Source organism: Aulonocara sp. 'chitande type north' Nkhata Bay, linkage group LG3, assembly GCF_057382095.1.
Source record: "Aulonocara sp. 'chitande type north' Nkhata Bay isolate Kocher_YH1m ecotype deep benthic linkage group LG3, A_spYH_male_GT1.1, whole genome shotgun sequence".
In the NCBI taxonomy this organism is placed as follows: domain Eukaryota; kingdom Metazoa; phylum Chordata; class Actinopteri; order Cichliformes; family Cichlidae; genus Aulonocara; species Aulonocara sp. 'chitande type north' Nkhata Bay.
The window spans coordinates 6,239,542-6,261,300 of record NC_141346.1 but is presented as its reverse complement, the minus strand read 5'-3'; the positions used below and the strand labels follow the sequence as shown (position 1 = coordinate 6,261,300).

The window sequence follows — 21,759 nt, the reverse complement described above, 5'->3', positions numbered from 1 at the left end:
CTATGCAGTGATTTAGAAAACTACTGCAGTATTGGCACAGAGTGTCTGCTGGTGCAAAGTCTTTAAATTGAAAACTTAAAAAAAACAAAAAAACATTTTAAATTACATTTAACATCAGACACATCAAATATTGTTTTTCAATAGAACACAATCTCAACCTTCCCTACACTCACACACAGACATTACTAAGCCAGCTTCTGAATCATTTTTGTTTTCTTAGTTTAAAAAACAAAACAAAAGAGGACAACAGCCTTTTCAGTCACACAGCAACATGTCATCTGGCTGGGGTGACTCCAGCCACAGGCGAGCGCTAAAGACGACCTCACTAACACACAAACACAAAAATGTAAAAAGCCTTTCAGAAATACTCGACAGCCTTTTTATTCACACCTTCAACAGCCCGTGTTAAATGAGTCATTTCCCTGAGAGCAAAGATAAAACACCTTGTCAGTCTACTGTATCATAGCACCGCGGGGGACACTTTTAGAATGATGGCTTCATCATGGTTCCCAGATACACAGGCACTCACTTCCCACTAAATAAAGCTTAGATGGAGGAACTTACTGGGGTGATGTGGGTCACAGAAAGGCAACGGGTCCCATCGTTTTAACAACAGCACTGACCTTTATGTTCGAGTCTAATTTAATATGTTTGCTCGTCCCACAGAACGTGCTGCTTGAGGAGTCAATTACATATGAAAAAACACAATTGTGAACAAAGGAGAGACAAAAAGAAAACACACAGAAGGAGATTCCCCTTTCTGAGTCATTAATAAAACAATGTAGCTAACCCTAACAGAAGCCTATGATACTCTGCAGACCCTTGAAATTAATTTGAATGCCCTCATCTAATTGCTCTTTATGCGCCAGCCCATCAGCGTGTGTGGGATTGTGTATAAAACTGTAATTGAACGGCAGTGAGGTGGAAAAAGAATAACTGCTTATGACACTATTAGAGTGCAGTCAAAATCACATTTGATTATTGGCTCAAAAAGTTTGAATTTGCATTACTACATATTATTGTGATCTTTGGAAAAACAAGCAAACAGACCCACACAGTAATGACAGGCTCATGCTTAAAAAGCCAGATTCATTTTAGCACAAGAAAATAACATTTAATTTAAACTGCAACAGTCATTGAATGAAAACAAACCATCCTTAAAACTAACATCATTAAAAATCAAATCAAATTGGTGGGCATTGGGGGGGTGGGGCTTGGAGCCTATCCCAGCTACCATAGTGCGACGGGCAGAGTACACCCTGGACAGGTCGCGAGCCTGATGCAAGGCTAACATTAAACTAAAACAAAATAAAATAAATTAGGGGGCTCCACTATAGGTCAGCTGGTTGACCAGGCAATACATATGCCCCAACAAGGGTCTGGGCTCCATTTCTCCCCACACAATTTCATCTGGCCCCACCCTTTCTTCCTACTTTGGATAGTACAGAGTAGACTGCAGTCTAATAATTCTACAATGCCAAAAAAGAAATCTTAAAAAAACAACTAATTGAGAAGTTATCTCTGCTAAGTGTAGTGCTGAAGAGGCTACAGCAGCAGCCTGAGTAACGAGTCAACATCACCAGTGACCCACTTGCCATGGCTATACTGGATCCATTGTCATGCCTTCCTTTGGTTCCTAAAGACCTTGGTGATACTCTTCATGATCAGCTCCTCAACATTACCACGGCCTATTAACCCAGTTAGCCCGAGCACCTACTATTCCTCCTGGTAAATTAGCGCACGGCCCATATGTGCCTGGCCTGGTGTGACAGAGTGATTTACCAATGTACAGAAAGTAAACCAGCCCTGAGAAAAGGGCTTTGGTAAGCACTCTCAGTGCCGACCCCATCTTGAATTGGAACATTATGAATGAGAGACAGGCTGTGGAAGACAGAGGCTCGTGGTGTCTATCTGTTTATATGTGTGTTTAAAATTGCATGCATTTCATGCTGTGATGTGGGCTTCCTGGCATATTTTTCTGCTGATTTGGCCATACTGCATACTCACTCATTCGTAGTAACTAGGACATAGGGCTAGCCAACAGAACGGGGACACCTGGAGTGATGGTGTAGAATCAACAAGAGACTCTGTTCGTTCCGCTGTGTTTGTCACACTGATGAGAAATTCTGTTTGTATTTGGTCGTCTTGGCCATTTCAACACAAAAACCAGAGCTTAAGCTTAACAGTATTAGCTTAACTCTGTGCCATCTTCCACTTCATGTTAGGCTTAACTGTAAAAGGTTAAAAATCAAACACGGCACCCCGTAAAAGAAAACAGTCATTCTAAGACAAAACAGATTTTGTACTGTTGCTATGTAGGCTGAAAAAAACTCATCACGAGTCATTCAACAGGCGTCTTTAACCCAGTTAACACAGGGCCAGTCTTGTCTCAGATAGACAAAATGATAGAAACTAAAAGAGAAAAACTAATTACTGACCTGCAGCATGTAAATGTGGCTTTGCTATAACCAGGTTACTAGAATGCATGTGAACATGTTCTCTGATTTCTCAGAGTAACCTGATTTATCCAGATATAACCGTTTCCTGTTTGCATATAAACAGCCATCTCAGTACAGAACTACTGCGTACCGCTCCTCTACTACAAAGTGGAAAAAAAAACATTTTCCACATCCTATTTAACAATGTCACACAGTACAAAAGGGACAAAGCTGTCTGTCATTTGGCATTGAGAAGCTCAAGATTATAACCTCATATCATCTCAATCATCAACATCTGGAAAAATCCTGGTGTGGAGGATCATCCCTTGCAATTAGGCCTGGGTCTCCAGTTCTAACAGGACAGTCTTCAAAGACCACACAGTCATCAACCTGAAGGTAGAAAGACTGAGATTCTAGACCACAGAGTGAGAGATTAGAAACCTGACGTTATGATGTGACGTCTAAAGGCCCCTGAGAGAACTTCCAGCGGAAACAACCAGAACTCTGATGTGTTCCAGCAAACTCAAACTTTTTCTGGCAACGCGTTGATTACAACTCGGCCACCTTGGGAACTCTGTCTGCCACCCAAAAATGAAAATCAAGTTGAAGGATCACCGCTGGAGAAGATCCAGTAGATGAAGGCACAAGTGTCCACTAAAACCTAAAAATAGCAAAATGCTCAAAACAGTCTAGAGGCACAACAACAGGAATATGTTAAAGGAGAAATCAACCAAACCCAAAATCAGCTAAGGCTTTTCATTTTTGTGGGCCCAAATACTGGATCAGACCTTATAAATCTAGCAAACACTTCAAGAAAGCGAAGGAAACTCAGACAAATACAGGAGTATTTCCTTTGTGGTCTTCTGCTTTCTCATAAGAACTAAAACATTCAACAACTCTCTCGGCCGAGGAGGACTCAATTTAGCACAACTTGTTTAGTGCAGTGGGTTCAGCAAACCTTTACTTTCCATAAATCATATTCATTTCATTTTGGTTTCACTCCATAACCTTCCCGCCTCACCTGCAATGACTCTATGCCCTACCCGTGAGGCTCGCTAAACTTCAGGAAAAAAGCACACATGCAGTGTCTCTGAGAGAATTTTGTACTACAGATGCATCGAATCAGGAATAAAATTCTGAGACTCTCAAAAATCCAAATCAAGGTTAGGACAAACATCCTCTGACAGCTTTCAGTCACAGTTAAATATTCAAAAACTGCAGGACTGTGTGGGTCTAGTCTGACATGTATGTGAACAAAAGCATCAAGCAACCAGCTGTCATCAGATTCTCATTCTGACTATGATCGCTGAATTAAAGCTTTTAAAAACTGAGCCATCAAAACTTTCTCTCGCTTACATCTGTTGCACCTCCATCTGGTCTCCACGGTAACAAGATCGAAGGATGGTCTGCTGCTTAGCGTCCCACAGGTGCTCCTTTAGGAAACCCCCAGCCTTCACTGCTCTCTCCACCAAGTCCTTGTCTCCCAGCACAGCTCCGACGCGAGCGTAGGCCGACAGCATCAGGCCTAACAGGGAGAAAGTAACGGTGATGTCGTTGAGGGTGAGTGTATTGAGGTCACCAAGTAATAAAATGACATACTCACTGCTTAGGTATCAACATGTAGCCCCTGCCACACTTCCAATTTAGTTATCCCCCCCTCTCTCCTTTGAAGTCCCCCTGTTCCTCCTCTTGTCCCTATCTGCATCCATCCTTCCTCCCGCTTTCCCTCCACCCGTCTTTTATGTAGTAAATCAAAGCCTAGTGAGTGCACAGCCTCGCCTTCAAAGTTTTGCAGCAGAGGACAGGTGATTAATGGCAAGGTTTCTTCATTAGAGAGGAGACAGAGAGTCTTGCGTCTAATTGGAAAGTTCTCAGGATCGCCGAGCTTCATTACCTCACTAACACACACTGTCTGAGACGTCAGCCCCGGGAGCCAAATTCGTGGGTGCACTTGTGTATGTGTGCTCTCTTGTAATTAATCGAATCTGAGACAATGTGCAGGACAAACAGTGCTAAGGAGACATCACATTAATCCCAAATGACAAGTGTCTGTAATAATCTACGCACACTTTGACACTGCAGAAAAACGGCGTGCTCGTGAATATGAGCGGTATTTACTGTAAATATATGACAGTCTGATAAAATTGCTTGTGCTAACTTGACATAATCAGAATCAAACTGTCTTGTTGAGAAAAGAAGAAGTGCTCATAATCTATCAACTAATATAATGTAAGGTGTCTGTTTCCGTTGTGGAATTAATGGTCACATTGTGGAACATCCCACAGAAAAACTTCTCCTTTCTGGCACGCTGTGTTACACTTTTGATCATGTCTGCAACCTGAATCCCTGATCAGACAGATCACTGCCTCTGATTACGAGGCTGAGCTGTCTATCGATACTTAGCTAATCCAGCCAAAGGATCGATGAGCTCATGCCACAGCCGTGCACAATTTACAAGACCCGCGACTCCTCCTGTGTTAATGGTCAGAATTTAATCAGACTTACACACAGTGATCAACTTATTGGTCTTAACCCAAACTGTGCCCAAAGGTCAACATCACTTTTGTCATTTTGAGGCAATAAGCTCAGAACTGTGACCGATCGTGAAACGCTTGAACTACTACGTCACTGACATTGTTTTTTGTGCATGTCCTTCATAGTGACATAGTTTGATGTTTAAAGTCACAGCTTTTCCAGTGGTGCACTCTAGCACTGTTACCTAAAGGTCGCTGTCCAACTTTCTCCTGCAGCATGGAGGGGGAGACAGTGCAGGTCCAACAATAAATAGTAACTCTAAGTTTGAAGCTTTATATTAAATTAATGGCTAAACTTTGTATGTAACAACAGATGACATTTGTTGATTTGTGTTAAGAAAGAAAGTGTAGGTTGGCAGTTACTCTGTGGGACAGATGAAATTCAGATGAAAGGCCCCTAACTCACCAGTCACACAACACTAACTGACCAATCAAGGTAGGAGCACACAAACAACTGTGTTTACTGCTGTTTTGGGAGGTAAAATTACTGGTTTTGTCAATGGAGTCTGACTGAGTGCACCGCCTTCTCTTCAGGTAAAAGCCTGGAAATGTCCTAAACATAAAGTACACTTAAACAGATATTGATCCCTTTTTGTGGCTGAAATCCATGTTGGCGCTGACTGTGTCCTCAGCAGTACATGGCTATAGTTTCTGTGCTGTCTGTTTGAGTTTCTGTCACTGGCATCTACTGAAGAAAACAAACTGACCGTGGATCACAACCTCAGCCAGCCTTACTTCAGATAAAATTATCTATCCCCAGCTAAACAGGCAAAATTACTTCTGATATCTCAAATTTGGTTTTGTACAAAATGCAGACATATGTATTGGGTATCACCACTCTAGGAGTGTTTGGTCCATTTAAGGTACAAAAAAAAAAAAAGATTAAAGGACTAAAGAGGGGGGCTGAGAAGGGAGTAAATTTTCTATCGTCCAAAAAATGACCATATTTAGGCAAATTTATGAGAACAGGAAGTTACTAAATGAATTTCTAATTATTTCTCATCTTATCTTACAGAGCTCATAGTGCTCCAATAATGCTCTGCATTTAATCATTAGTTATTACTAATCTGTGGCTCACTTTCAGTCTGTCTTTTGTCCCATCTTCCTCCCCTACTCCCAGCCAGTCACAGCAGATGGCTGCCCTTCACTGACCCTGGTTTTGCCAGAGGTTTCTTCTGGTTAAAATTGAGTTTTTCCTTCCCACTGTCGCCAAAGTGCTTGTTCGCAGAGGGTCGTCTGATTCTTGCTTTATTCTCTATTATTCGTAGCTTCTTTACTTTACAATATAAAGATCCTTCAGGGGACTGTTTTGAGTTGACAGCTATATACTGCTCCTTAGTGGAGAGCATGCTCTCCTGCTGCCTGGCTGTTTAGTACCCAGGGGCCACAAAAGAGATCAGGAAGGCTGTACAGAGGGTAATTAACACCACCTCAAAAAAATCACTGGCTGCCCTCTGCCACCCTTTGAGCCCATCACCAGCTCCTCCCATCTCAGGAAAACCAGATCTATCACAGGTGCACCCCGACCACCAATTTCCTGCCCCGCTGCCCTCCCGCACCTCCAGACTTACAAACAGCTTCTTCCCCTGGGCCATTCTCACATGCAGTCTTTTCTTTGCTCTACATCCAAGCACTTTGCAACTATTTTGTTCTCTATTGTGTGCCTTTCTCTTGTTTTGTATAAATCCCTCTTGATTGTATATATTTCTCCTGTTTGCTATTTATTCCTGCTGTGTACAGTTTAGATTTTGCTCCAGCACAGTTGGTGTGGAGCACCCACAATTTCGTTGTATGTGTACATTAACAATAAAAGGCTATTCTATTCTATATAAATATAATTGAATTGATTAAAAAAAGAAAGAAAACAGGAACAGGTTTTCACAAACAAAGACTTGTAGTGTGCCCAAAAAGGATAAAGTGATTTCAGTGACACTTCACTGTATGAGTGCAAAGCTAACACAGCTGAGTGTTGCACTCTGTAGACGGTCGCAGCACATTCCTCTCACAGTCAGCTACATATGACTTATTAATGTGTATTATTGCTCCAGGTCTGCCTCGTTTTAATAAAAAAGAACTTGTGGTCTGTTGACGTCCTGAATAAAATGATTGAAAAAGGTGCTGTTGGAGTTCTAAAAACGCTCCTCATGAGTTATTGATTCCAGAAAATGGAAAATGTGAATTTCTTCCCTACCTAAACCTGAAAAGTAAAGCGATATAGTTCCTTGACTAAAGTGAACGTGTGTTTTTAGTGGTCTTTTGTTCCCTATAAATTTGCATAAATTTTTAACACTCAGTGGCCTTAATATATATAAAGCTGCACCATTCACCCTCAAATGTTTTTGTTCATATCATCAAGCCCTATTACTGCTGTCACTCATTACGATTACTCATCTATTAAACAGAAAAATCAATGATGCTGAGCCTAAGAGCCATTTGAATGACTGGAAGTGACCATTTCAGTGCTGTAGTGTAAACTTTACCATTCCAGGAGGCCAACATCTTGGTGTCCAGATGAGGGCGTGGCCGACTCTTTCTCACTACGGCCATTTTGGCTCTGGCAGAGGCCAGGAGCTCATTGACTTTCTCGACAGTGATGCCAAAGCGAGCAGCTGTTAACTCGACTGAATAACGCACGATCAGCACATTCTGGCCCTGCAGCTCCCCGTGGGGGTCCTGGCAACACACAGTACAGGGAATAAGAGGGTGTTCACACATACTGATCCACACTGACTGCAGCATTTTTCATGTTAATGGTTACTGACACTATCAAGTCACCTTAAAGTCCTCTGTGACTGAAGTATAATAAACCATTATCATTCTGTGCATATTCACTTTCATTCATTGAGCAAGACCAACACAACTAGAACAAAAGTACCTGTTCTGGAGCAACATTGCCTTGCTCTTTGACCCCATAGTGATGCATAAAGATGTCAGCCAGCGTAGCATTACCAGCGGTGCCCTCCACCACGTCTGGTAAGAGCTCCCGAACTTCAGAGGCTGTCCACACGCAGAAAGCCCCCTCTCGCTTTTCTGGTCCCCCCGAAGCCGGGACAGAGTCTGCATCCTCTGCACTGTAGAAGCCCCCAGACTGTTTCAGAGAACGCACAAACACACAGAGAGGGCAGGAGGAGGGAGAGGGAGAGACAAAATGCACTGTTGTAGATCAGTTGAGAAACATGCAACAGTATTCACGACACTCTTTCTGTTGCTGTGACATGATGATGAAAAACAACTATCTGAGAACATGAAAAAATTATTTTAGACACTGAAATTTCACAAACGCATTAATTCGGAAAGCTTCGGAAAGTAAAAACACATGAAAACCTAAAACCGCGGCAGTTGGTTGGAGGAAAAGCAGGACGGTTTAGCATCCTTTTCCTAAAATGAAGACTTAAACACTGCACTGCTACTGCACTTTTTTAAGATCATAACTGGCCTATTAATGTGGTTGGGAAACACAGAGATTTGCCAACCACAAAGTTTAACAGGGTTTTAATAGATCTACTGTAAAAAACACATAATGATTAATTTCAACCCCTATGATGCAAGATAAATCAAGCTTCAGGTAGTTAAAAAGGAAATACAGAGACTGAAGATCACTGGGACCCACACAGCTCACAGGGAACCAGCTGAAGTAAAAAAGTACTCCAGTAATTTAGCCTGAGGACAATCACGGAGTCTCCCTCACTGTGGGAAGATCCCACCCACTGTATTACAAAAAAGCAGCATGAAGTCTGTAGAAAATGATCTTTGCAGCACCAATTCATTAGCCTGTAATTGCATAATAAATCTTAGGGAATATTATTATTGCAACAAGTCTGGTTTTAATTGTGTGCCCAATTCACTTCTGTCGCCTCATTTAACAAAAGGAGGGGGAAAAAAGGCTTGACCCTTAGACGAGAAGCAAGAGTTTAAGAGGCTATTCATCAACGGGGTCCCACCTCGTGACCTTGAGGATGCATGAACAAAAAGAATCCATAGAAAGGAACTTAATACAGTGTTGGCTTTAATATGCCTGTGCATTGATTCTCCAAGTCTGTGAAAGATGTCTTGACACATGCTCAATCATGCAGGTAAGAAAATCCCCAAAAAGTTTTTTGGGACTGTAGAAAGATAAACATGGTTAGTGTCATAAATATCTCCCTTAGCTCCACAGTGTAGGGGTTTACACATTTGCTCAGCTGGAAACATAAATCCTCTTTGGGGTTATATCAGGAAGGACATCCGGTATAAAAGCTCTGCCAAACTAAACCTTTAAAGTTACCTGCTGTGATGACCCTTCATGCCAAAGAAGCAGCCAAAAGAAACTATTTCTTGTGAAATAGTTTCTTTATTTGCTGATTTACAAAACCATCACAATGACGGTGAAGTTCCCATTACCACAAAAACAACACAGCAGTTGTGCACACAGAAATGGCAGACTCACCTTGTCGCTCAGGTCTCTGGAGACGTAAAGCAGTACATCCTTAGCCACTTCTGCAAAAAACTGCTCACCTGAAACCTGGAAAAACAGAAACGCACACAAGTCACCTCCCAAAGCAACATGATTTAACCTTAACATGACCTCACAGGTACTGTCACGTGGAGTGGTCTGTGCAGTATGCAATGAGAGTTCTATTTGTTTGAGTTTGTATGTTTGTGTCCTAATTAGGGTTTGTTTTTCAGTCTCTGACTTAAAAGCAGGCCAGCCCAGCAAGCACTCACGGGAAAACTGAAAACTATGGCATTCAGATTCTTAAGTTGTTTGCTGCATCATAACTCAGTGCTGCCCACTGCAGTGAAAAACACTGTCAAGTGTTTGAAGTGATGTACTAAAAACAGTAGAGTACAGTCATTTTGACTGAGGGCTAAATAAATAAAATGAAAGTTACAAAGTACAGTCTGACCACTCCTGGATTTTTAGGACCTATGTTGATACAGACTTTGAGGAAGCAAAAAAAATTCCAGCATTACATCTACAATACTTTTTTTACTGTACTATATTAGCGATGTGTGAAACCACTTGAGATGACTAGATGTTTAATCACTGCTGCCCTTGATAGTGATCATCAAAATTACTGCGTAGTTTAAGAAATTCATCCATTTCTTATTCAATTCTGGGTCACAGGGCGCCTGACCCTATCCCAGATGTCATAAAGTGAGAGATGGCGCATTTGCCGCATTAATTAATTTTTATTTTTTTTTGCTATGTCTGGTTTTATTACTATGTGCATATTAGTATTGTACAGCACTTTGGTCTACCAGGTGTGTTTTTAAAGTGCTAGATAAATAAATAAATGATGATGAAAGAAATCTGTTATCACAACTCTTTGGGCTCAAACTGTAAGAAATAAATGTGTAAAATTACAGAATATGTTCTGGTAGGCCATTGCCCAAACAATAAGCCTCACAATAACAGCACATGTGTTGTCACTGTGAGTGTTTGATTTGACTCTGAAACAAAGTAAATGTTTGCCATCTCTTATGCTGGAGATTTTAGGTTGGGGGGTAACATTAATTATGCAGACAAGAGAGAAAGATCAGAGCTAATTACACTGTCAGATACACAAACAGCCACACAGAGACAATTGCACACACCTGGGAAGCTGTTATGTAGGCAACAGCCAGCTGAGCCTGGTCGTACAACATCTTCTCAAAGTGAGGAACATGCCAGGAGGAGTCTGTGGAGTAACGATGAAAACCCTGAGATAAAGAGACATAAAGAGGGAGGCTGCTTAATTTTACTCACTAAAATTAGTTGAAAGTATCAGTACTACAACATAAGTATATCTGACTTGAACTAAAAACACGATTATATTAAAGAGACCAAGAGTACATCTGTGTGTTTTTGTGTCTGACATGAACAAACCAGGCTTGCACATTAGAGAAGCACCACTTCTGACAACTTTTTATTTAATTTTCTTGTTACTTGATGAATAAAATGTCCTAACCGTACAAAATGCCCTTTTTAAGAGCTTTCCCCTACAGTTTTGATTCAGTCTGTCATGTATCTCTATGACTCGCCACTGCATTCTGTATGATTTGATGGGTTGGGCATCACTGACCACATGCACAAAATAGCACTAACATATTTTGGTTTTCTGGGTAAACTTCCAGGTTGTCTTGGTATCCTTGTCTGTTCGAGCACAAATGCCCTTTTAAGACTGCTTTTTTGATGAGTTCTGACAGATGTGGGAAAAACAGCGTTTTATTAAAACACACCTAAACTTAAACATGCCAGTTTCTACTAGTGAATTTAAAATGATCATAAAATGGAATGGATTGAAAGAGACCTGTGGATGTTTTTCATGAGAGGCTTCTAATATTTTATGTTATGGATACTTGTATATAGTACGTTATGCTGCAGACCTCACAGAACAGAGCAGGCCTCAAGGACATTGGATGTGGCATTAATTATGCTAGAAAAAGGTTGAGCCAGGGTAGAGTTGGGTTGCAAAGCAGCATGCAGAGTCAGCAGAAATGGTGGGGACAAGCTACATGACAGCTGCCAGTGTCACAAACTGTATCAGCTGAGCATCAGCTGAACTAAAAGCATCTGCCCTGTCAGCCAGAATTTAGGGTTAATTTATAAATTTTTCTGACAGTTAATTTACTCCCTATTTTTCATGAATCTTTACCACTCAACCTGGTGGTTTGAATTTTGTTTTTCTGTGTTTAATATTTATTCATATATCAATTTTTTTACAATACTTTGCCATTCATAATCCTGTTACAAAAAAAAACAACAACAACAAGAAAGAAAAACCCTGAATTACAACACTAGTTTGGTTTGTTTATACCTGTGCAATGTGGTCATGGATGCCTCCCAGTGCCATCATGCGAAGCGTGTGCAAGGCCATCTGGAGAGCCTCGACCCCTTCCAATGTGGAGCGATTCACAGTCCAATAGGACATGAGGAACATCAGATTCACTACAGATGCATAGGCAAGAGAGAGAAACAGGAAAAGACTTGCTGTCAGGTAGTCAAATAAAGAATTTTCTACAGGCCTTAAAGCTACAGAGCTGACCACTTGGGCTCATGTCGACCTGGTGAGGGGAACTTTGGAGCGTCTCTAAAGCCTCCATACTCTTCCTCATAGGAATGGGCGAGCTGCTGGAAGCAGCGATTAGCCACGTCTGGAGCCAGTGGAGGACTTTGGCCTGCGTTTGCAGTGATGGTTGTGCCTTTTTTCAGGGCCTCAATGATCCTCTCCCCACTGGACTCCAAAGCAGGACGATTATTCTGCCACTTTAGAACACAAGTCATACTTTATGTCATTCATACACTTCCACAGAGACAGCACAGGAGGGTAAAGAGAACAAACAAAAATATAATTTAAATCTCTTTAACGACTTTTTTTCATCCCCACTAACAATGCATGAAATCTGATATAATAATGTTCCCTAATTCTTGAAGTTTTACTACCTGATCTATGATTCTGGTGAGGACCGTCTTGAACCCAGGTCTACCTCCACGGTCTCTGGGAGGGAAGTAGGTGCCTCCAATGAAAGGTCGAAGTTCAGGAGTCAACCACACACTCATAGGCCAACCACCACCTCCACTTGTTGCCTGGAAATAATTCCCAGGCAAAAATTATAAAGGGGCACTAGCAGAGTGAAGCTGAAAGAGATTTTCATGTGAAAATGTAAATGTATACAAACCTGCACAAAGGTCATGTAGACCTTATCCACATCAGGCCTCTCTTCTCTGTCTAGCTTGATGCAGATGAAGTTTTCACTAAGGATTTTGCCAATTTCCTCGTCCTCGAAGGACTCCCTCTCCATAACATGGCACCAATGGCATGTGGAATAGCCCACTGGAGGTCAAGCAAAAGAAAATTCTTAATGTAGTGATCCAGATATCTGTAATCTATGTCTCGGAGATTTTTTTTTAACTCTTACCGGATAAAAAGATGGGTTTGTCTTCATTCTTTGCTTTGTCAAAAGCATCCTTCCCCCATGGATACCTGACCAAAAAAGGAAAAAAGAAAAACAAAACGTGGCATTTGGCCGTGCTTTCAGAAAGTATGTCCATCTGAAGTTTAAAAAGCACTCACCAGTCGACAGGGTTGTGCGCATGTTGTAGCAGGTATGGTGACCTCTCCTTAGCTAACCTGTTGGAGTGTTTGTGAGAAGTGGATGATGGCCCTTCACTCCCTGACGCCATACTCATGAAGACAGATGGACTGGACACACAAGATGCTTATGAATGTGGATCCTGATTCTTATTAGCAAAACAGAGCAATCTTGATGTTGCTGCCTCGGTGTGGGCCCAAATACAGTGACTAAATACCTTACACAATGTTAAGCCAGCCCCAGGATGTCATTGTGTTACCCTTGAGTAATACGATAAAAATACAGCTACAACATTCAGTTCAAATTTCTCTATACATACCCGTTCCTTACAGAAACACTGTCAATACCCTGTGTAGTATATCGACAAAAGAATATATAAAATAATATACTAATATTGATAGGTTAATTTTTTCTAATTACAATTCTTGAGCGTTTCTGGGGCTGTACAAGCTTGTTCAGCAGCTCATTAAAGCTGCAGTAGCTGTCAAGCAGCTGTTAGTCCAGACTGGCAGCCGTGGCGAATTCCATTTGAATATTCTCCAATTTATTATGACTTAGCTAAAAAATAAAAGTTCATACCCCGGAAAACGTCAACAAACAGCTTTCACTTTATGAGTCATTTTTGTTGAATTCGGGTGGAAAAGCTGCACATATGTGCGTGATTTTTCACGTGTAACTTAGAAGCACAATGCTAGAATTTTCATCGTTAGCGGAGGGTGGTCGATGAGTTACCAAGAAACCAGCAAGAAAAGCTAACCAGTTAATAGAAACCAAAACATATTGTCAGCCTTTGTACTTACACCGAATTGAAATGCGTGGCATTATGATTTTAATCAAATGTTTGCTCCTACGGGGGAATGTCTCTGGCCACGAGTTAGCCTTAGGGACATATTAATATGAATGATTTTATATGGGAGTACGGTGTGGTTCGACACTCGTTAGTGCTATTGTGCCACAAGCAACAACCGTATCATAATACAACAGGTCGTGACTTTTATGCTAAGCCCGCTATGCTTGCTGTAAAATGTCAAAGCAGTGTTTACGTACAGCTAGCATTAGCTACACATTAGCTGAGGCAGCGTTACCTGAGGTAGCAGGCCGCCCGGGGATGGAGGAGCGGTGACCTGTCGCTTGGTGGGTGGGGAATTTGTCTGAAACACCTTAAGTCACCCTGTGATTTCTGCTGTGGACTATACGCTCCCGAATAAGCTGCAGTTAACACGCATGTAGGTCCCGCGCGGCTATGTTTGGACGCCGACCGACGCCATGCTACTCTTAACATCCTAATCCACCAAGTGCGTCACTTTAGCAAGCTAACGTTAGCTAGTTTGTGAAGAGACAGCAGTCAAAACTTCCAGGCATGAGTTAAACACTTTTTTTTGCAATACCCTCACTTGACAGATGGAGGCGCGACAACAAAGCAGGAGTGGGGATCACAGGAGATAATGTATTTGTTTTGGTGATACAAAATAAAAATGACAAACTGTGCAGTAACGTCTTCTCCCAAGTTTGTTATTTTCGTAAACGAATTTAAATTAAATATAAAATCTTTACATTACCTAAAGGAAATAAAACACAAATTCTAATATATTATAAACCATCTTTGCATTGCATTGGATATGTGAGATAAAATATATATCTGCACTTTTTTCCTACCTCCTTGTGTATGTGGCTTATAATTTAATATTACACCCTGTTCATATGCTTATTTTTCTACACATTTTTTATTTTATTAATTGTTATTAGTCTTGAATTTATACAACACAAAATGTGTTTGTTTTTGTATTTGACACATTAAATAAAAATTTAAAAACAATTTATTGTTTATTTAAAAAAGCAATACAATACTTATGTACAAGCAAAATATTTAAGCCTCTAGTAACTGTACAATATTTATATCTTTTCAATGAACCGATGAGTTATCTATGGTTTAAAGAATAAAACACACACACACCGTCATATTCAAACTAAAGAAACACAATACTTTTTCAGTTATGGTTTCATTAGTGCAGAATTGAGCTCAACAACTGTTGACACAAAGTCCTTGCGAGTTGCCAAGTCTGAGGCAACGATGTTCACACCTGATTGCTGCTTCAGCCATTTCAGGAGCTTAGGCAGACCCCTCCTAATAACGTTGGGGAAACTGTCGCAGAGACGAAGGATGTAGATGAGTATCCTATGATCTGCTGGAAGAGTCATGTTCAAACCACATACAAAGAAATCTGTGGGGAACAAGTTGAAGCTTAGTAATTATCTCAAATTATATTGTGTATAACCTGGCTGTTTAAAACTTTTTTCTCTCTGAATAGATGTTATTTTGGATATTTACATCCCAAGTAATATTGTTTTTTGATCACCAAAGATGAATGTCTTGCTGTCTATAACTTATAACATGGCATAGTTGAGAAAACTCACAATTGGAAGTCTTTTCCTTTCCCAAGGCTTCAGATATTTTTGATTTAACTTGTGCACGGTCCATGCTATTGGCGTAGTAATAAGTTATTTTTTTCCACATTTCAGGATGGTAGTTTGCTGGATAGTCATATGAAACTATGACATTTTTGCCTTGGTCCCAGCAGTTCTGCAGTGTGGGGATGCCCTGTTGTAAGATAATGAATATCTTATTTTGAAACTATAAGCAAAGGTTACAGTAAGTACTTCAACAATGAGACTTATTTGACCTACTGATCTAAGAATAAATGAATACATTTTTTAAAAAAGAAGAAAAACTGTACACTACCGGGGGGACGAGTGTGCTTCCAAACATGGTCTTAATGAAGCCGATAAGATGGTTGTGAAGTTTATCTTTAATGTTTTTCTCAAAACCATTGAAGTTTGAAAAAGCCAGGATGATGACTTCTTTAGGATGGGCCACTGTCCAGGCATGTATTTCCCCGAGAACAGTCTGAACTCAATGGGAAAATTAGCTGGCATTAGATAAAAGAAATCTTCTTTATAGGGTTCCTTCATGACACAGTAAGTGAGCACATGTGTTATAAATCACATTAACTAAGGCTAATTACCAAAATAGAACAGACACTTCATAAAGGAAATCAGTAACACCTGTGTTTATTTACCTTTGGTCATATTTTAAAACTTGAACTAGTTTTAAAACAGGTCTTGCCTAAAGCTTAGTAAAGGTCTTCTTAAGTTAAAAAAAATCTGCTAAAAGTTCAGTTATTTTTATATCAAAAAATTTGATATTTTAGTCTTGTACTTTGGTATATATAGTCTTGTACTTTTACATAATATGCTTACTATTACCTCAACATCAGTGCTTGTGTACAGCCCATGGTAAAAGTAAAGCCTAGTGGGATGGTGGTCATTACGTTTGCGAGCGATCCTCAAGTCAAAGTAGCGAACTCCTGCTTCCAGTTGCATTGTGATGTTGTATTCCTGTGATAAAAACCAACATCAGTCAAACATTCCATTCTCTGTTTGTTACGTTCACCTATAAATTTGATAGCGGCAGGTCAGAAACTCCCCTTACCTGGGTCATTCCCCATGTTCGTACTATTCTGCGTAAGCAATAAATCCAGCTGAATCGTTTTAGATTGTCAGGCTCTATAATAGCAGAGCTGGCATCCAAATCATAACTCACAGAGTCATGGCTTCCTACGAATGAAACACACAAATGCCTTACCAATGTTGTTTTAAAATGCTGTACAGATTTGGGAGTTGTTTTTTTATGGTGTATTTATGGGATTTTTTTTCTCATGTAGCTCTATAGTCCTCTTTTAAATGTAATGTGTATGGGCACAAATTATGGTCATAAATATTTTGTACTTGTAAATCAGGATTTGTATGTGTAAAAAGAATTTGTGTGTGCATAAAAACATTTGTGTGTGGACTTAGCCAAAACATACAAGTGAAACTCTGCACTCAAGTTTCAAGTTACTAGTACAAATTTTGACCCTAGTTTTCTTCCTTTCATCTGATTGGTCATTGTCATGTCAATCACAAATTTAACAATCCAATCAGAGAACAGATGGGTTTGGCTGTGGAGGGGCGCTTTTTTGAACTGCAGGTCCTTGAAGGGTAATACAGTTTGAAGCTGGAAGATCTCTATATAAATATCCGATAGAAACTAGGTCCCCTAAATTTCAGTAGCTGTTGAAAGGATAAAGTTGTGGTATATCAGTGGTTAGAAATACCATTATTACTTTAAAGGTTAAAGGTTAATTAAAGGTCCTTTCACATTGGATGCATGTGCTGCTAATGCTAGCTGCTAACTAAAAGCCAAGGATCCAAAATTTGTTGCGCTGGCTGCTGAGCTCTGTGGGGTTTTGCGGCAGCTCTACCTGTACTAGATGCACCTGCTCCTTGTCGTTTCTATCTCTGACTTTATGTCCTCTACAAGAGTTTCTGTTTTTTTTTATCTTCAAATGTTCAATAGAAACATGTAACGCTAATTCATAACGAAGAAAGCTTTGTAACTATCCCCACTAGTGAAGACTGTCATTTCCACAACACTGCCATTTGGGTACAGTCTCCGCACTAGCCAAGTACAACTACTGTATTTCTTGCAAATAATTAACAAATTAATTAACAAATGCAGCAGAAACCACAACCTTTTTCATTCATTTTGTTTGTTTGAATTCTGACTGAATAAATGCTACCACTAAATGCTATTGGAGGTGCCCCAAAAAAATCTGCAGTGTAGATTGCAGAAAAGTATTTCTGTTAACAAAATGGTCCGATTTGACACACTGTACATGCTGTGTTTGATGTTGGACACAGTTGCACTGTATACATTTACCTGGTATGGCTAGTTTGAAGAGAGGAATTGTCCAAAGTTCAGATGGTAGTTGTGACCAGAGGCGGAGCCAGACATTTGAAACACCCGGGGCTTAGCCCAAAAGGGTAGTATGCATGTGGGATTTTTTTTTTTTTTTTTTGGGGGGGGGGGGGGGGGGGGGGTAGAAATTACTGAAAGATTAATTGGCTCTGTTTTGAGTTTTGTTCAAAAAACAATGACTTCATATAGGGAAAAATATATATCACATGTGCAGGACACCTTAAACTAGTTTTTTAATTAGGCAGCAAGGCAGAACAAAATCAGGGCTGTATCAAGACATGAGGACTAAACCCCAGTTCAACCAGACCCAGAACTGATCCGGAATTAAAACAGGACTACAAGAGTTCAAAATCAGGACTACTTAGGATTTAACCAAGACAGAACCAGAATCAGAACTAGATGATAGTAGCACTAAAAGTCATCATAGACCTGCAGTACATTTATCTTTTAATTCTACCAAAGTACAATATTTAGATTGAGAAAAGTTTATATAATTATTTAGCCTTGTTGTACAAACAAGCTGCATAACTTAATAAATATAGAATTTGAAAAATAACAAACCTAAAAAGAAACACTAGGTACGAGATACATGAGGACCTATGATACAGTGATACTTTTGGTAAACAACCATGTGACTAACATGTGTGTCTCACCTGCTCTTGTTCCACCTCTGTTCTGTCCTCATTCTCCATCCCTCTCTGTCCCTCTCTGTTCCTCTCTCTCTCTCTTTGTGCTGATAATCATCAAATATACAGTTGAAACCACATATTTATGTACTCTTCAGATCAAAACACAAACACTTTTTTAATTGTAACATCAAATCAGACTAAATGTTTATTTTTTAGATTGATAAATATAAAAAACATATTTGTTAACTTTAAGAGTAAAGAGAGAAATTGTCTGTATTTCTTAATTGCAAATGGCACCAAATTGTATTCAAACTGAGCAACACTTATGGAGCTCCACAGTTCTTTTCCTGGTGTTTTGGTTGACATCTTTTGATTTTCCCATGTCACAGAAAATTTACTCACATGGACTCTACTAACCTATCAGAAGCTTCTTCAGCTCAGAATGGAATCGTCTGCAGTTTTCTTATTAGTTAACAATAAACGTAGTGTACATGTACTCCTAAATTTGATGAAAGTGATAAAAAATACAGCTCTGTCTCTCTTTATTCTGACATTTAACTAATTCAAAATATATTTCAATATTTATCTAAAAGAAAAGTTTACTCTAAATTGATGTTGTACAGTAAAAATGTTTTATGTTTTCTCCCTAAAGTGTAAATATCTGGTTACAGATGTGAATATCCTGCTGTGTACTGAAATCCCTCTTGTTTTGCATAGAAATATACTGAACAACATACAAAGCATAATATATAAAATAACATTTACCTGAGTTTTTTCTTTGAAAGAAGCCTCTAATGTCCATTCTTATATTTCAGTACATAACTGAAACCGATTTAGTCGGGGAGGGTAAGAACTGAAAATATGAAATAAACACACGTAAGCTAAGACTCTCTAAAAAAAATAGCATTTGTTCGGCTTTTTGTTTCGCCATTTGTTGATTCACTTGAAGAGCGAGTAACGTAATATTGGTCAAGTGATCAGTTTGATATCAATCTTTCGTGATGCACCGTCATATTTACATTATTTGTACGCTACGAATGATTTGCTTTGGTACCTGGTCAAACTTAAGCTCTCCTTAGTATGGCTGGCTCCGTCTCTACAACAGCGCACTCACTGCTGGCAGCAGCTGCCCCGCCCCCTCGCTCAGTCGCTTAGTGCCTGAGCTCGGATCATACCAATATGAGGGGGGATTCATGCACAGTCGTAAATTCCCACGGTGTGCACTATGTGCTTCGAATATTGTGTGTACTTTTTGTTTTATACAGTTGTCAGCCAGGCATCTAACTATGAAAAAAATTACACTCCAAAATACCCCGGGCTTCTGACAAAACAACCCGGGCTTAAGCCCAGTAAGCCACCCCCACGCTCCGCCCCTGGTTAAACTATCTTGTGAACACCATCCACTGCATTTGAGTTTAATGGGGCAAAGGGGTAAATATGGAACGCCAGGACTGCCATAATGAATTAATTAAATACACCATTAAATAATTAATTAAATGTGGCAATAATTAATTAAAATTGGAATTAATTAATTAAATAAATAGTTATGATATATGTAATTAATTAATTATTGACACATTTAATTAATTATTTATGTATTTCACGTTTTAATTAATTATTGACACATTTAATTAATTAATTATTGACATATTTAATTAATTATTTATGTATTTCACATTTTAATTAATTATTGACACATTTAATTAATTATTGACACATTTAATTAATTATTTAATGATATATTTATTTATTTCATTTTGGCAGTCCTGACGCCTGGCTCTCATCATGAAATAATTTTATCTGTCAGCCTCACCCATCAAACTCAGGGGGCGGGGTTAACGCTGATCGAGTCAAAACCATTGCTTTGGCCTGGTGGCCATTGTTTCTAGCACACAACAGAAAGCTAACAGAACTGAGCTTTGAAAAACCCTGTTTGTGTGTTACCAAATACCGTTTTAATATTTTTTTAGCCGAGAATGTAGTGGTTTAATCTTCATGTGTCTGGTCGGTTTGTCAAGATACAGCCTCTTTGCAAAAGTGTTTCGATGATTTCGGAGATGTCGTCCCAGTCTCACGGCAAAGCGTGGGATAGACCCGCTCGCCTCGCAAGCAATCCCACCGACAAAGCGCAGGCCCCGGTACACAGCTGTAGTAACCCCCGCTGACTTCTTTTACTGAGGTTATATTTATCATGTTTTATTTCCTGATGTTCTTATGTGTCCTACGTGTTTCAGTCGCCAATTCTGAATTATAACTAACATTAAAAACATGTTTAAGGAGGAGAGAGAGCAAATAAATCTGTTTAACATCTGATCTTTGGGTTTTTGTTCAGTAATCAGCGTGACCTGTGTATAAACACATAAAAGAGATAACGTTGGTGTTTCCGTCATGTAGTAACTGCTGGCTTTAACTGTACAAAGGTTGTTCGACACTATGAAACACATACAGACTTCATGATGTTCGGCTAATATTTTTATTGTGAATATTAATCATGCTGACCTCGCTCTGTACACCACGCAGCGAGGTCAGCATATCCACGATATCCTCAGCTCCATGAGTTAACACAAAGTTTCCCAGCTGACTATCTAACTGCCAACTATTCCAGAGACGTGAAAATATACAGCATAAAGAAAAGTGTAAGAGACTCAGCAGCAGATTAGAATAACAGTTATACATTTAATAAATCACCAAATGAATCCAAGAAACGAGCAAACCTGTTCCGACAATTTGAATTTGTATTCCCTCAGCTGCAGACTCGCTGCTGTTTAAATGTTTGAAAAGGAAGATTAGATATAAACAAACGTCAAACATAGACTCAGTCTGCCTTCACATTTGATATGAGGCCAGCACGTATAGTGGCCTCAGCAGGCTATTACTGAAATACACGTGCTATATCATAAACTATGATATAAACAGGGAGGTCCTATTAACATGTATAGTTTTAAAGGACACCTTCCTGCCTTTAGTCTCATTCATGAGCAGTATTCGTTTTCTTCTAACATCCAGAAGTCTGCACCATGTGTTTCATAGTTTGTAACAAGCCTTTGACAGGTAAACATAACATGACCGAAAAAGCAAAAAAAAAAAAAAAAAAAAAAAGAGAGAGAGAGAGAGAGTGTTGACATAAGAAGAGAGAGTGTTGACAAAAGAAGAGAAAATGCTCTCAATTATGGAGACAGACAAATGGTTCATTTATGTTTGATGTGTGTTTATTCCTCCCCAAATATCGTCGGTGAAGTTCGCCATGCACGTCAGATTTTCCTGCGCATTTTTATACCTCTGCCAACAGAGAGAGAAAAAAAAAT

The 21,759-nt window shown here is 39.6% G+C and overlaps 2 protein-coding genes across 5 annotated transcripts in view; both read right to left on the bottom strand.

Moving 5' to 3' along the window:
• The window catches only part of LOC147333672 (spermatogenesis-associated protein 20-like), a 58,038-nt gene extending 43,656 nt beyond the window's left edge, over window positions 1–14,382 (bottom strand). Inside the window, exons 1-12 of the mRNA XM_086268526.1 lie at window positions 14,113–14,382; window positions 13,009–13,137; window positions 12,854–12,918; window positions 12,614–12,768; window positions 12,378–12,521; window positions 11,999–12,200; window positions 11,752–11,882; window positions 10,550–10,654; window positions 9,399–9,473; window positions 7,848–8,060; window positions 7,453–7,645; window positions 3,795–3,963 (exon numbers count right to left, since the gene is read on the bottom strand). Of these exons, the coding sequence (XP_086124652.1) occupies window positions 3,795–3,963; window positions 7,453–7,645; window positions 7,848–8,060; window positions 9,399–9,473; window positions 10,550–10,654; window positions 11,752–11,882; window positions 11,999–12,200; window positions 12,378–12,521; window positions 12,614–12,768; window positions 12,854–12,918; window positions 13,009–13,137; window positions 14,113–14,309 (1,778 nt within the window). The 5' untranslated portion in view covers window positions 14,310–14,382. The remainder of the gene's footprint in view (window positions 1–3,794; window positions 3,964–7,452; window positions 7,646–7,847; window positions 8,061–9,398; window positions 9,474–10,549; window positions 10,655–11,751; window positions 11,883–11,998; window positions 12,201–12,377; window positions 12,522–12,613; window positions 12,769–12,853; window positions 12,919–13,008; window positions 13,138–14,112) is intronic.
• Window positions 14,383–14,838: 456 nt separating this feature from the next.
• LOC147333671 (PI-PLC X domain-containing protein 1-like) lies at window positions 14,839–19,564 on the bottom strand. 4 transcript variants are annotated; one of them, XM_086269299.1, is made up of 8 exons: window positions 19,509–19,564; window positions 19,220–19,307; window positions 18,479–18,558; window positions 16,518–17,876; window positions 16,292–16,423; window positions 15,768–15,932; window positions 15,443–15,626; window positions 14,839–15,249 (listed from the first exon to the last, which is right to left on the bottom strand). In XM_086269299.1, the coding sequence occupies exons 4-8, from the start codon at window positions 16,524–16,526 to the stop codon at window positions 15,020–15,022; spliced, it is 720 nt and encodes a 239-aa protein (XP_086125425.1). In that variant the 5' UTR covers window positions 16,527–17,876; window positions 18,479–18,558; window positions 19,220–19,307; window positions 19,509–19,564; the 3' UTR covers window positions 14,839–15,019. The 4 variants fall into 4 exon arrangements, with proteins under 4 accessions (XP_086125425.1, XP_086125431.1, XP_086125440.1 ...); XM_086269305.1 differs by having other exon boundaries at window positions 16,518–16,642; XM_086269314.1 differs by lacking the exon at window positions 19,509–19,564 and having other exon boundaries at window positions 19,220–19,500.
• Window positions 19,565–21,759: the final 2,195 nt, after the last annotated feature.

Bases quoted from the DNA above. Each gene is read 5' to 3' on its own strand.
- LOC147333671 (XM_086269299.1), bottom strand. The intron at 15,933-16,291 runs GTAATAGTAAGC...CATTGAGTTCAG, and splicing joins ACACAAGCACTGATGTTGAG to ACTGTTCTCGGGGAAATACA. The intron at 15,250-15,442 runs GTGAGTTTTCTC...TGTTCCCCACAG, and splicing joins AAAGGAAAAGACTTCCAATT to ATTTCTTTGTATGTGGTTTG.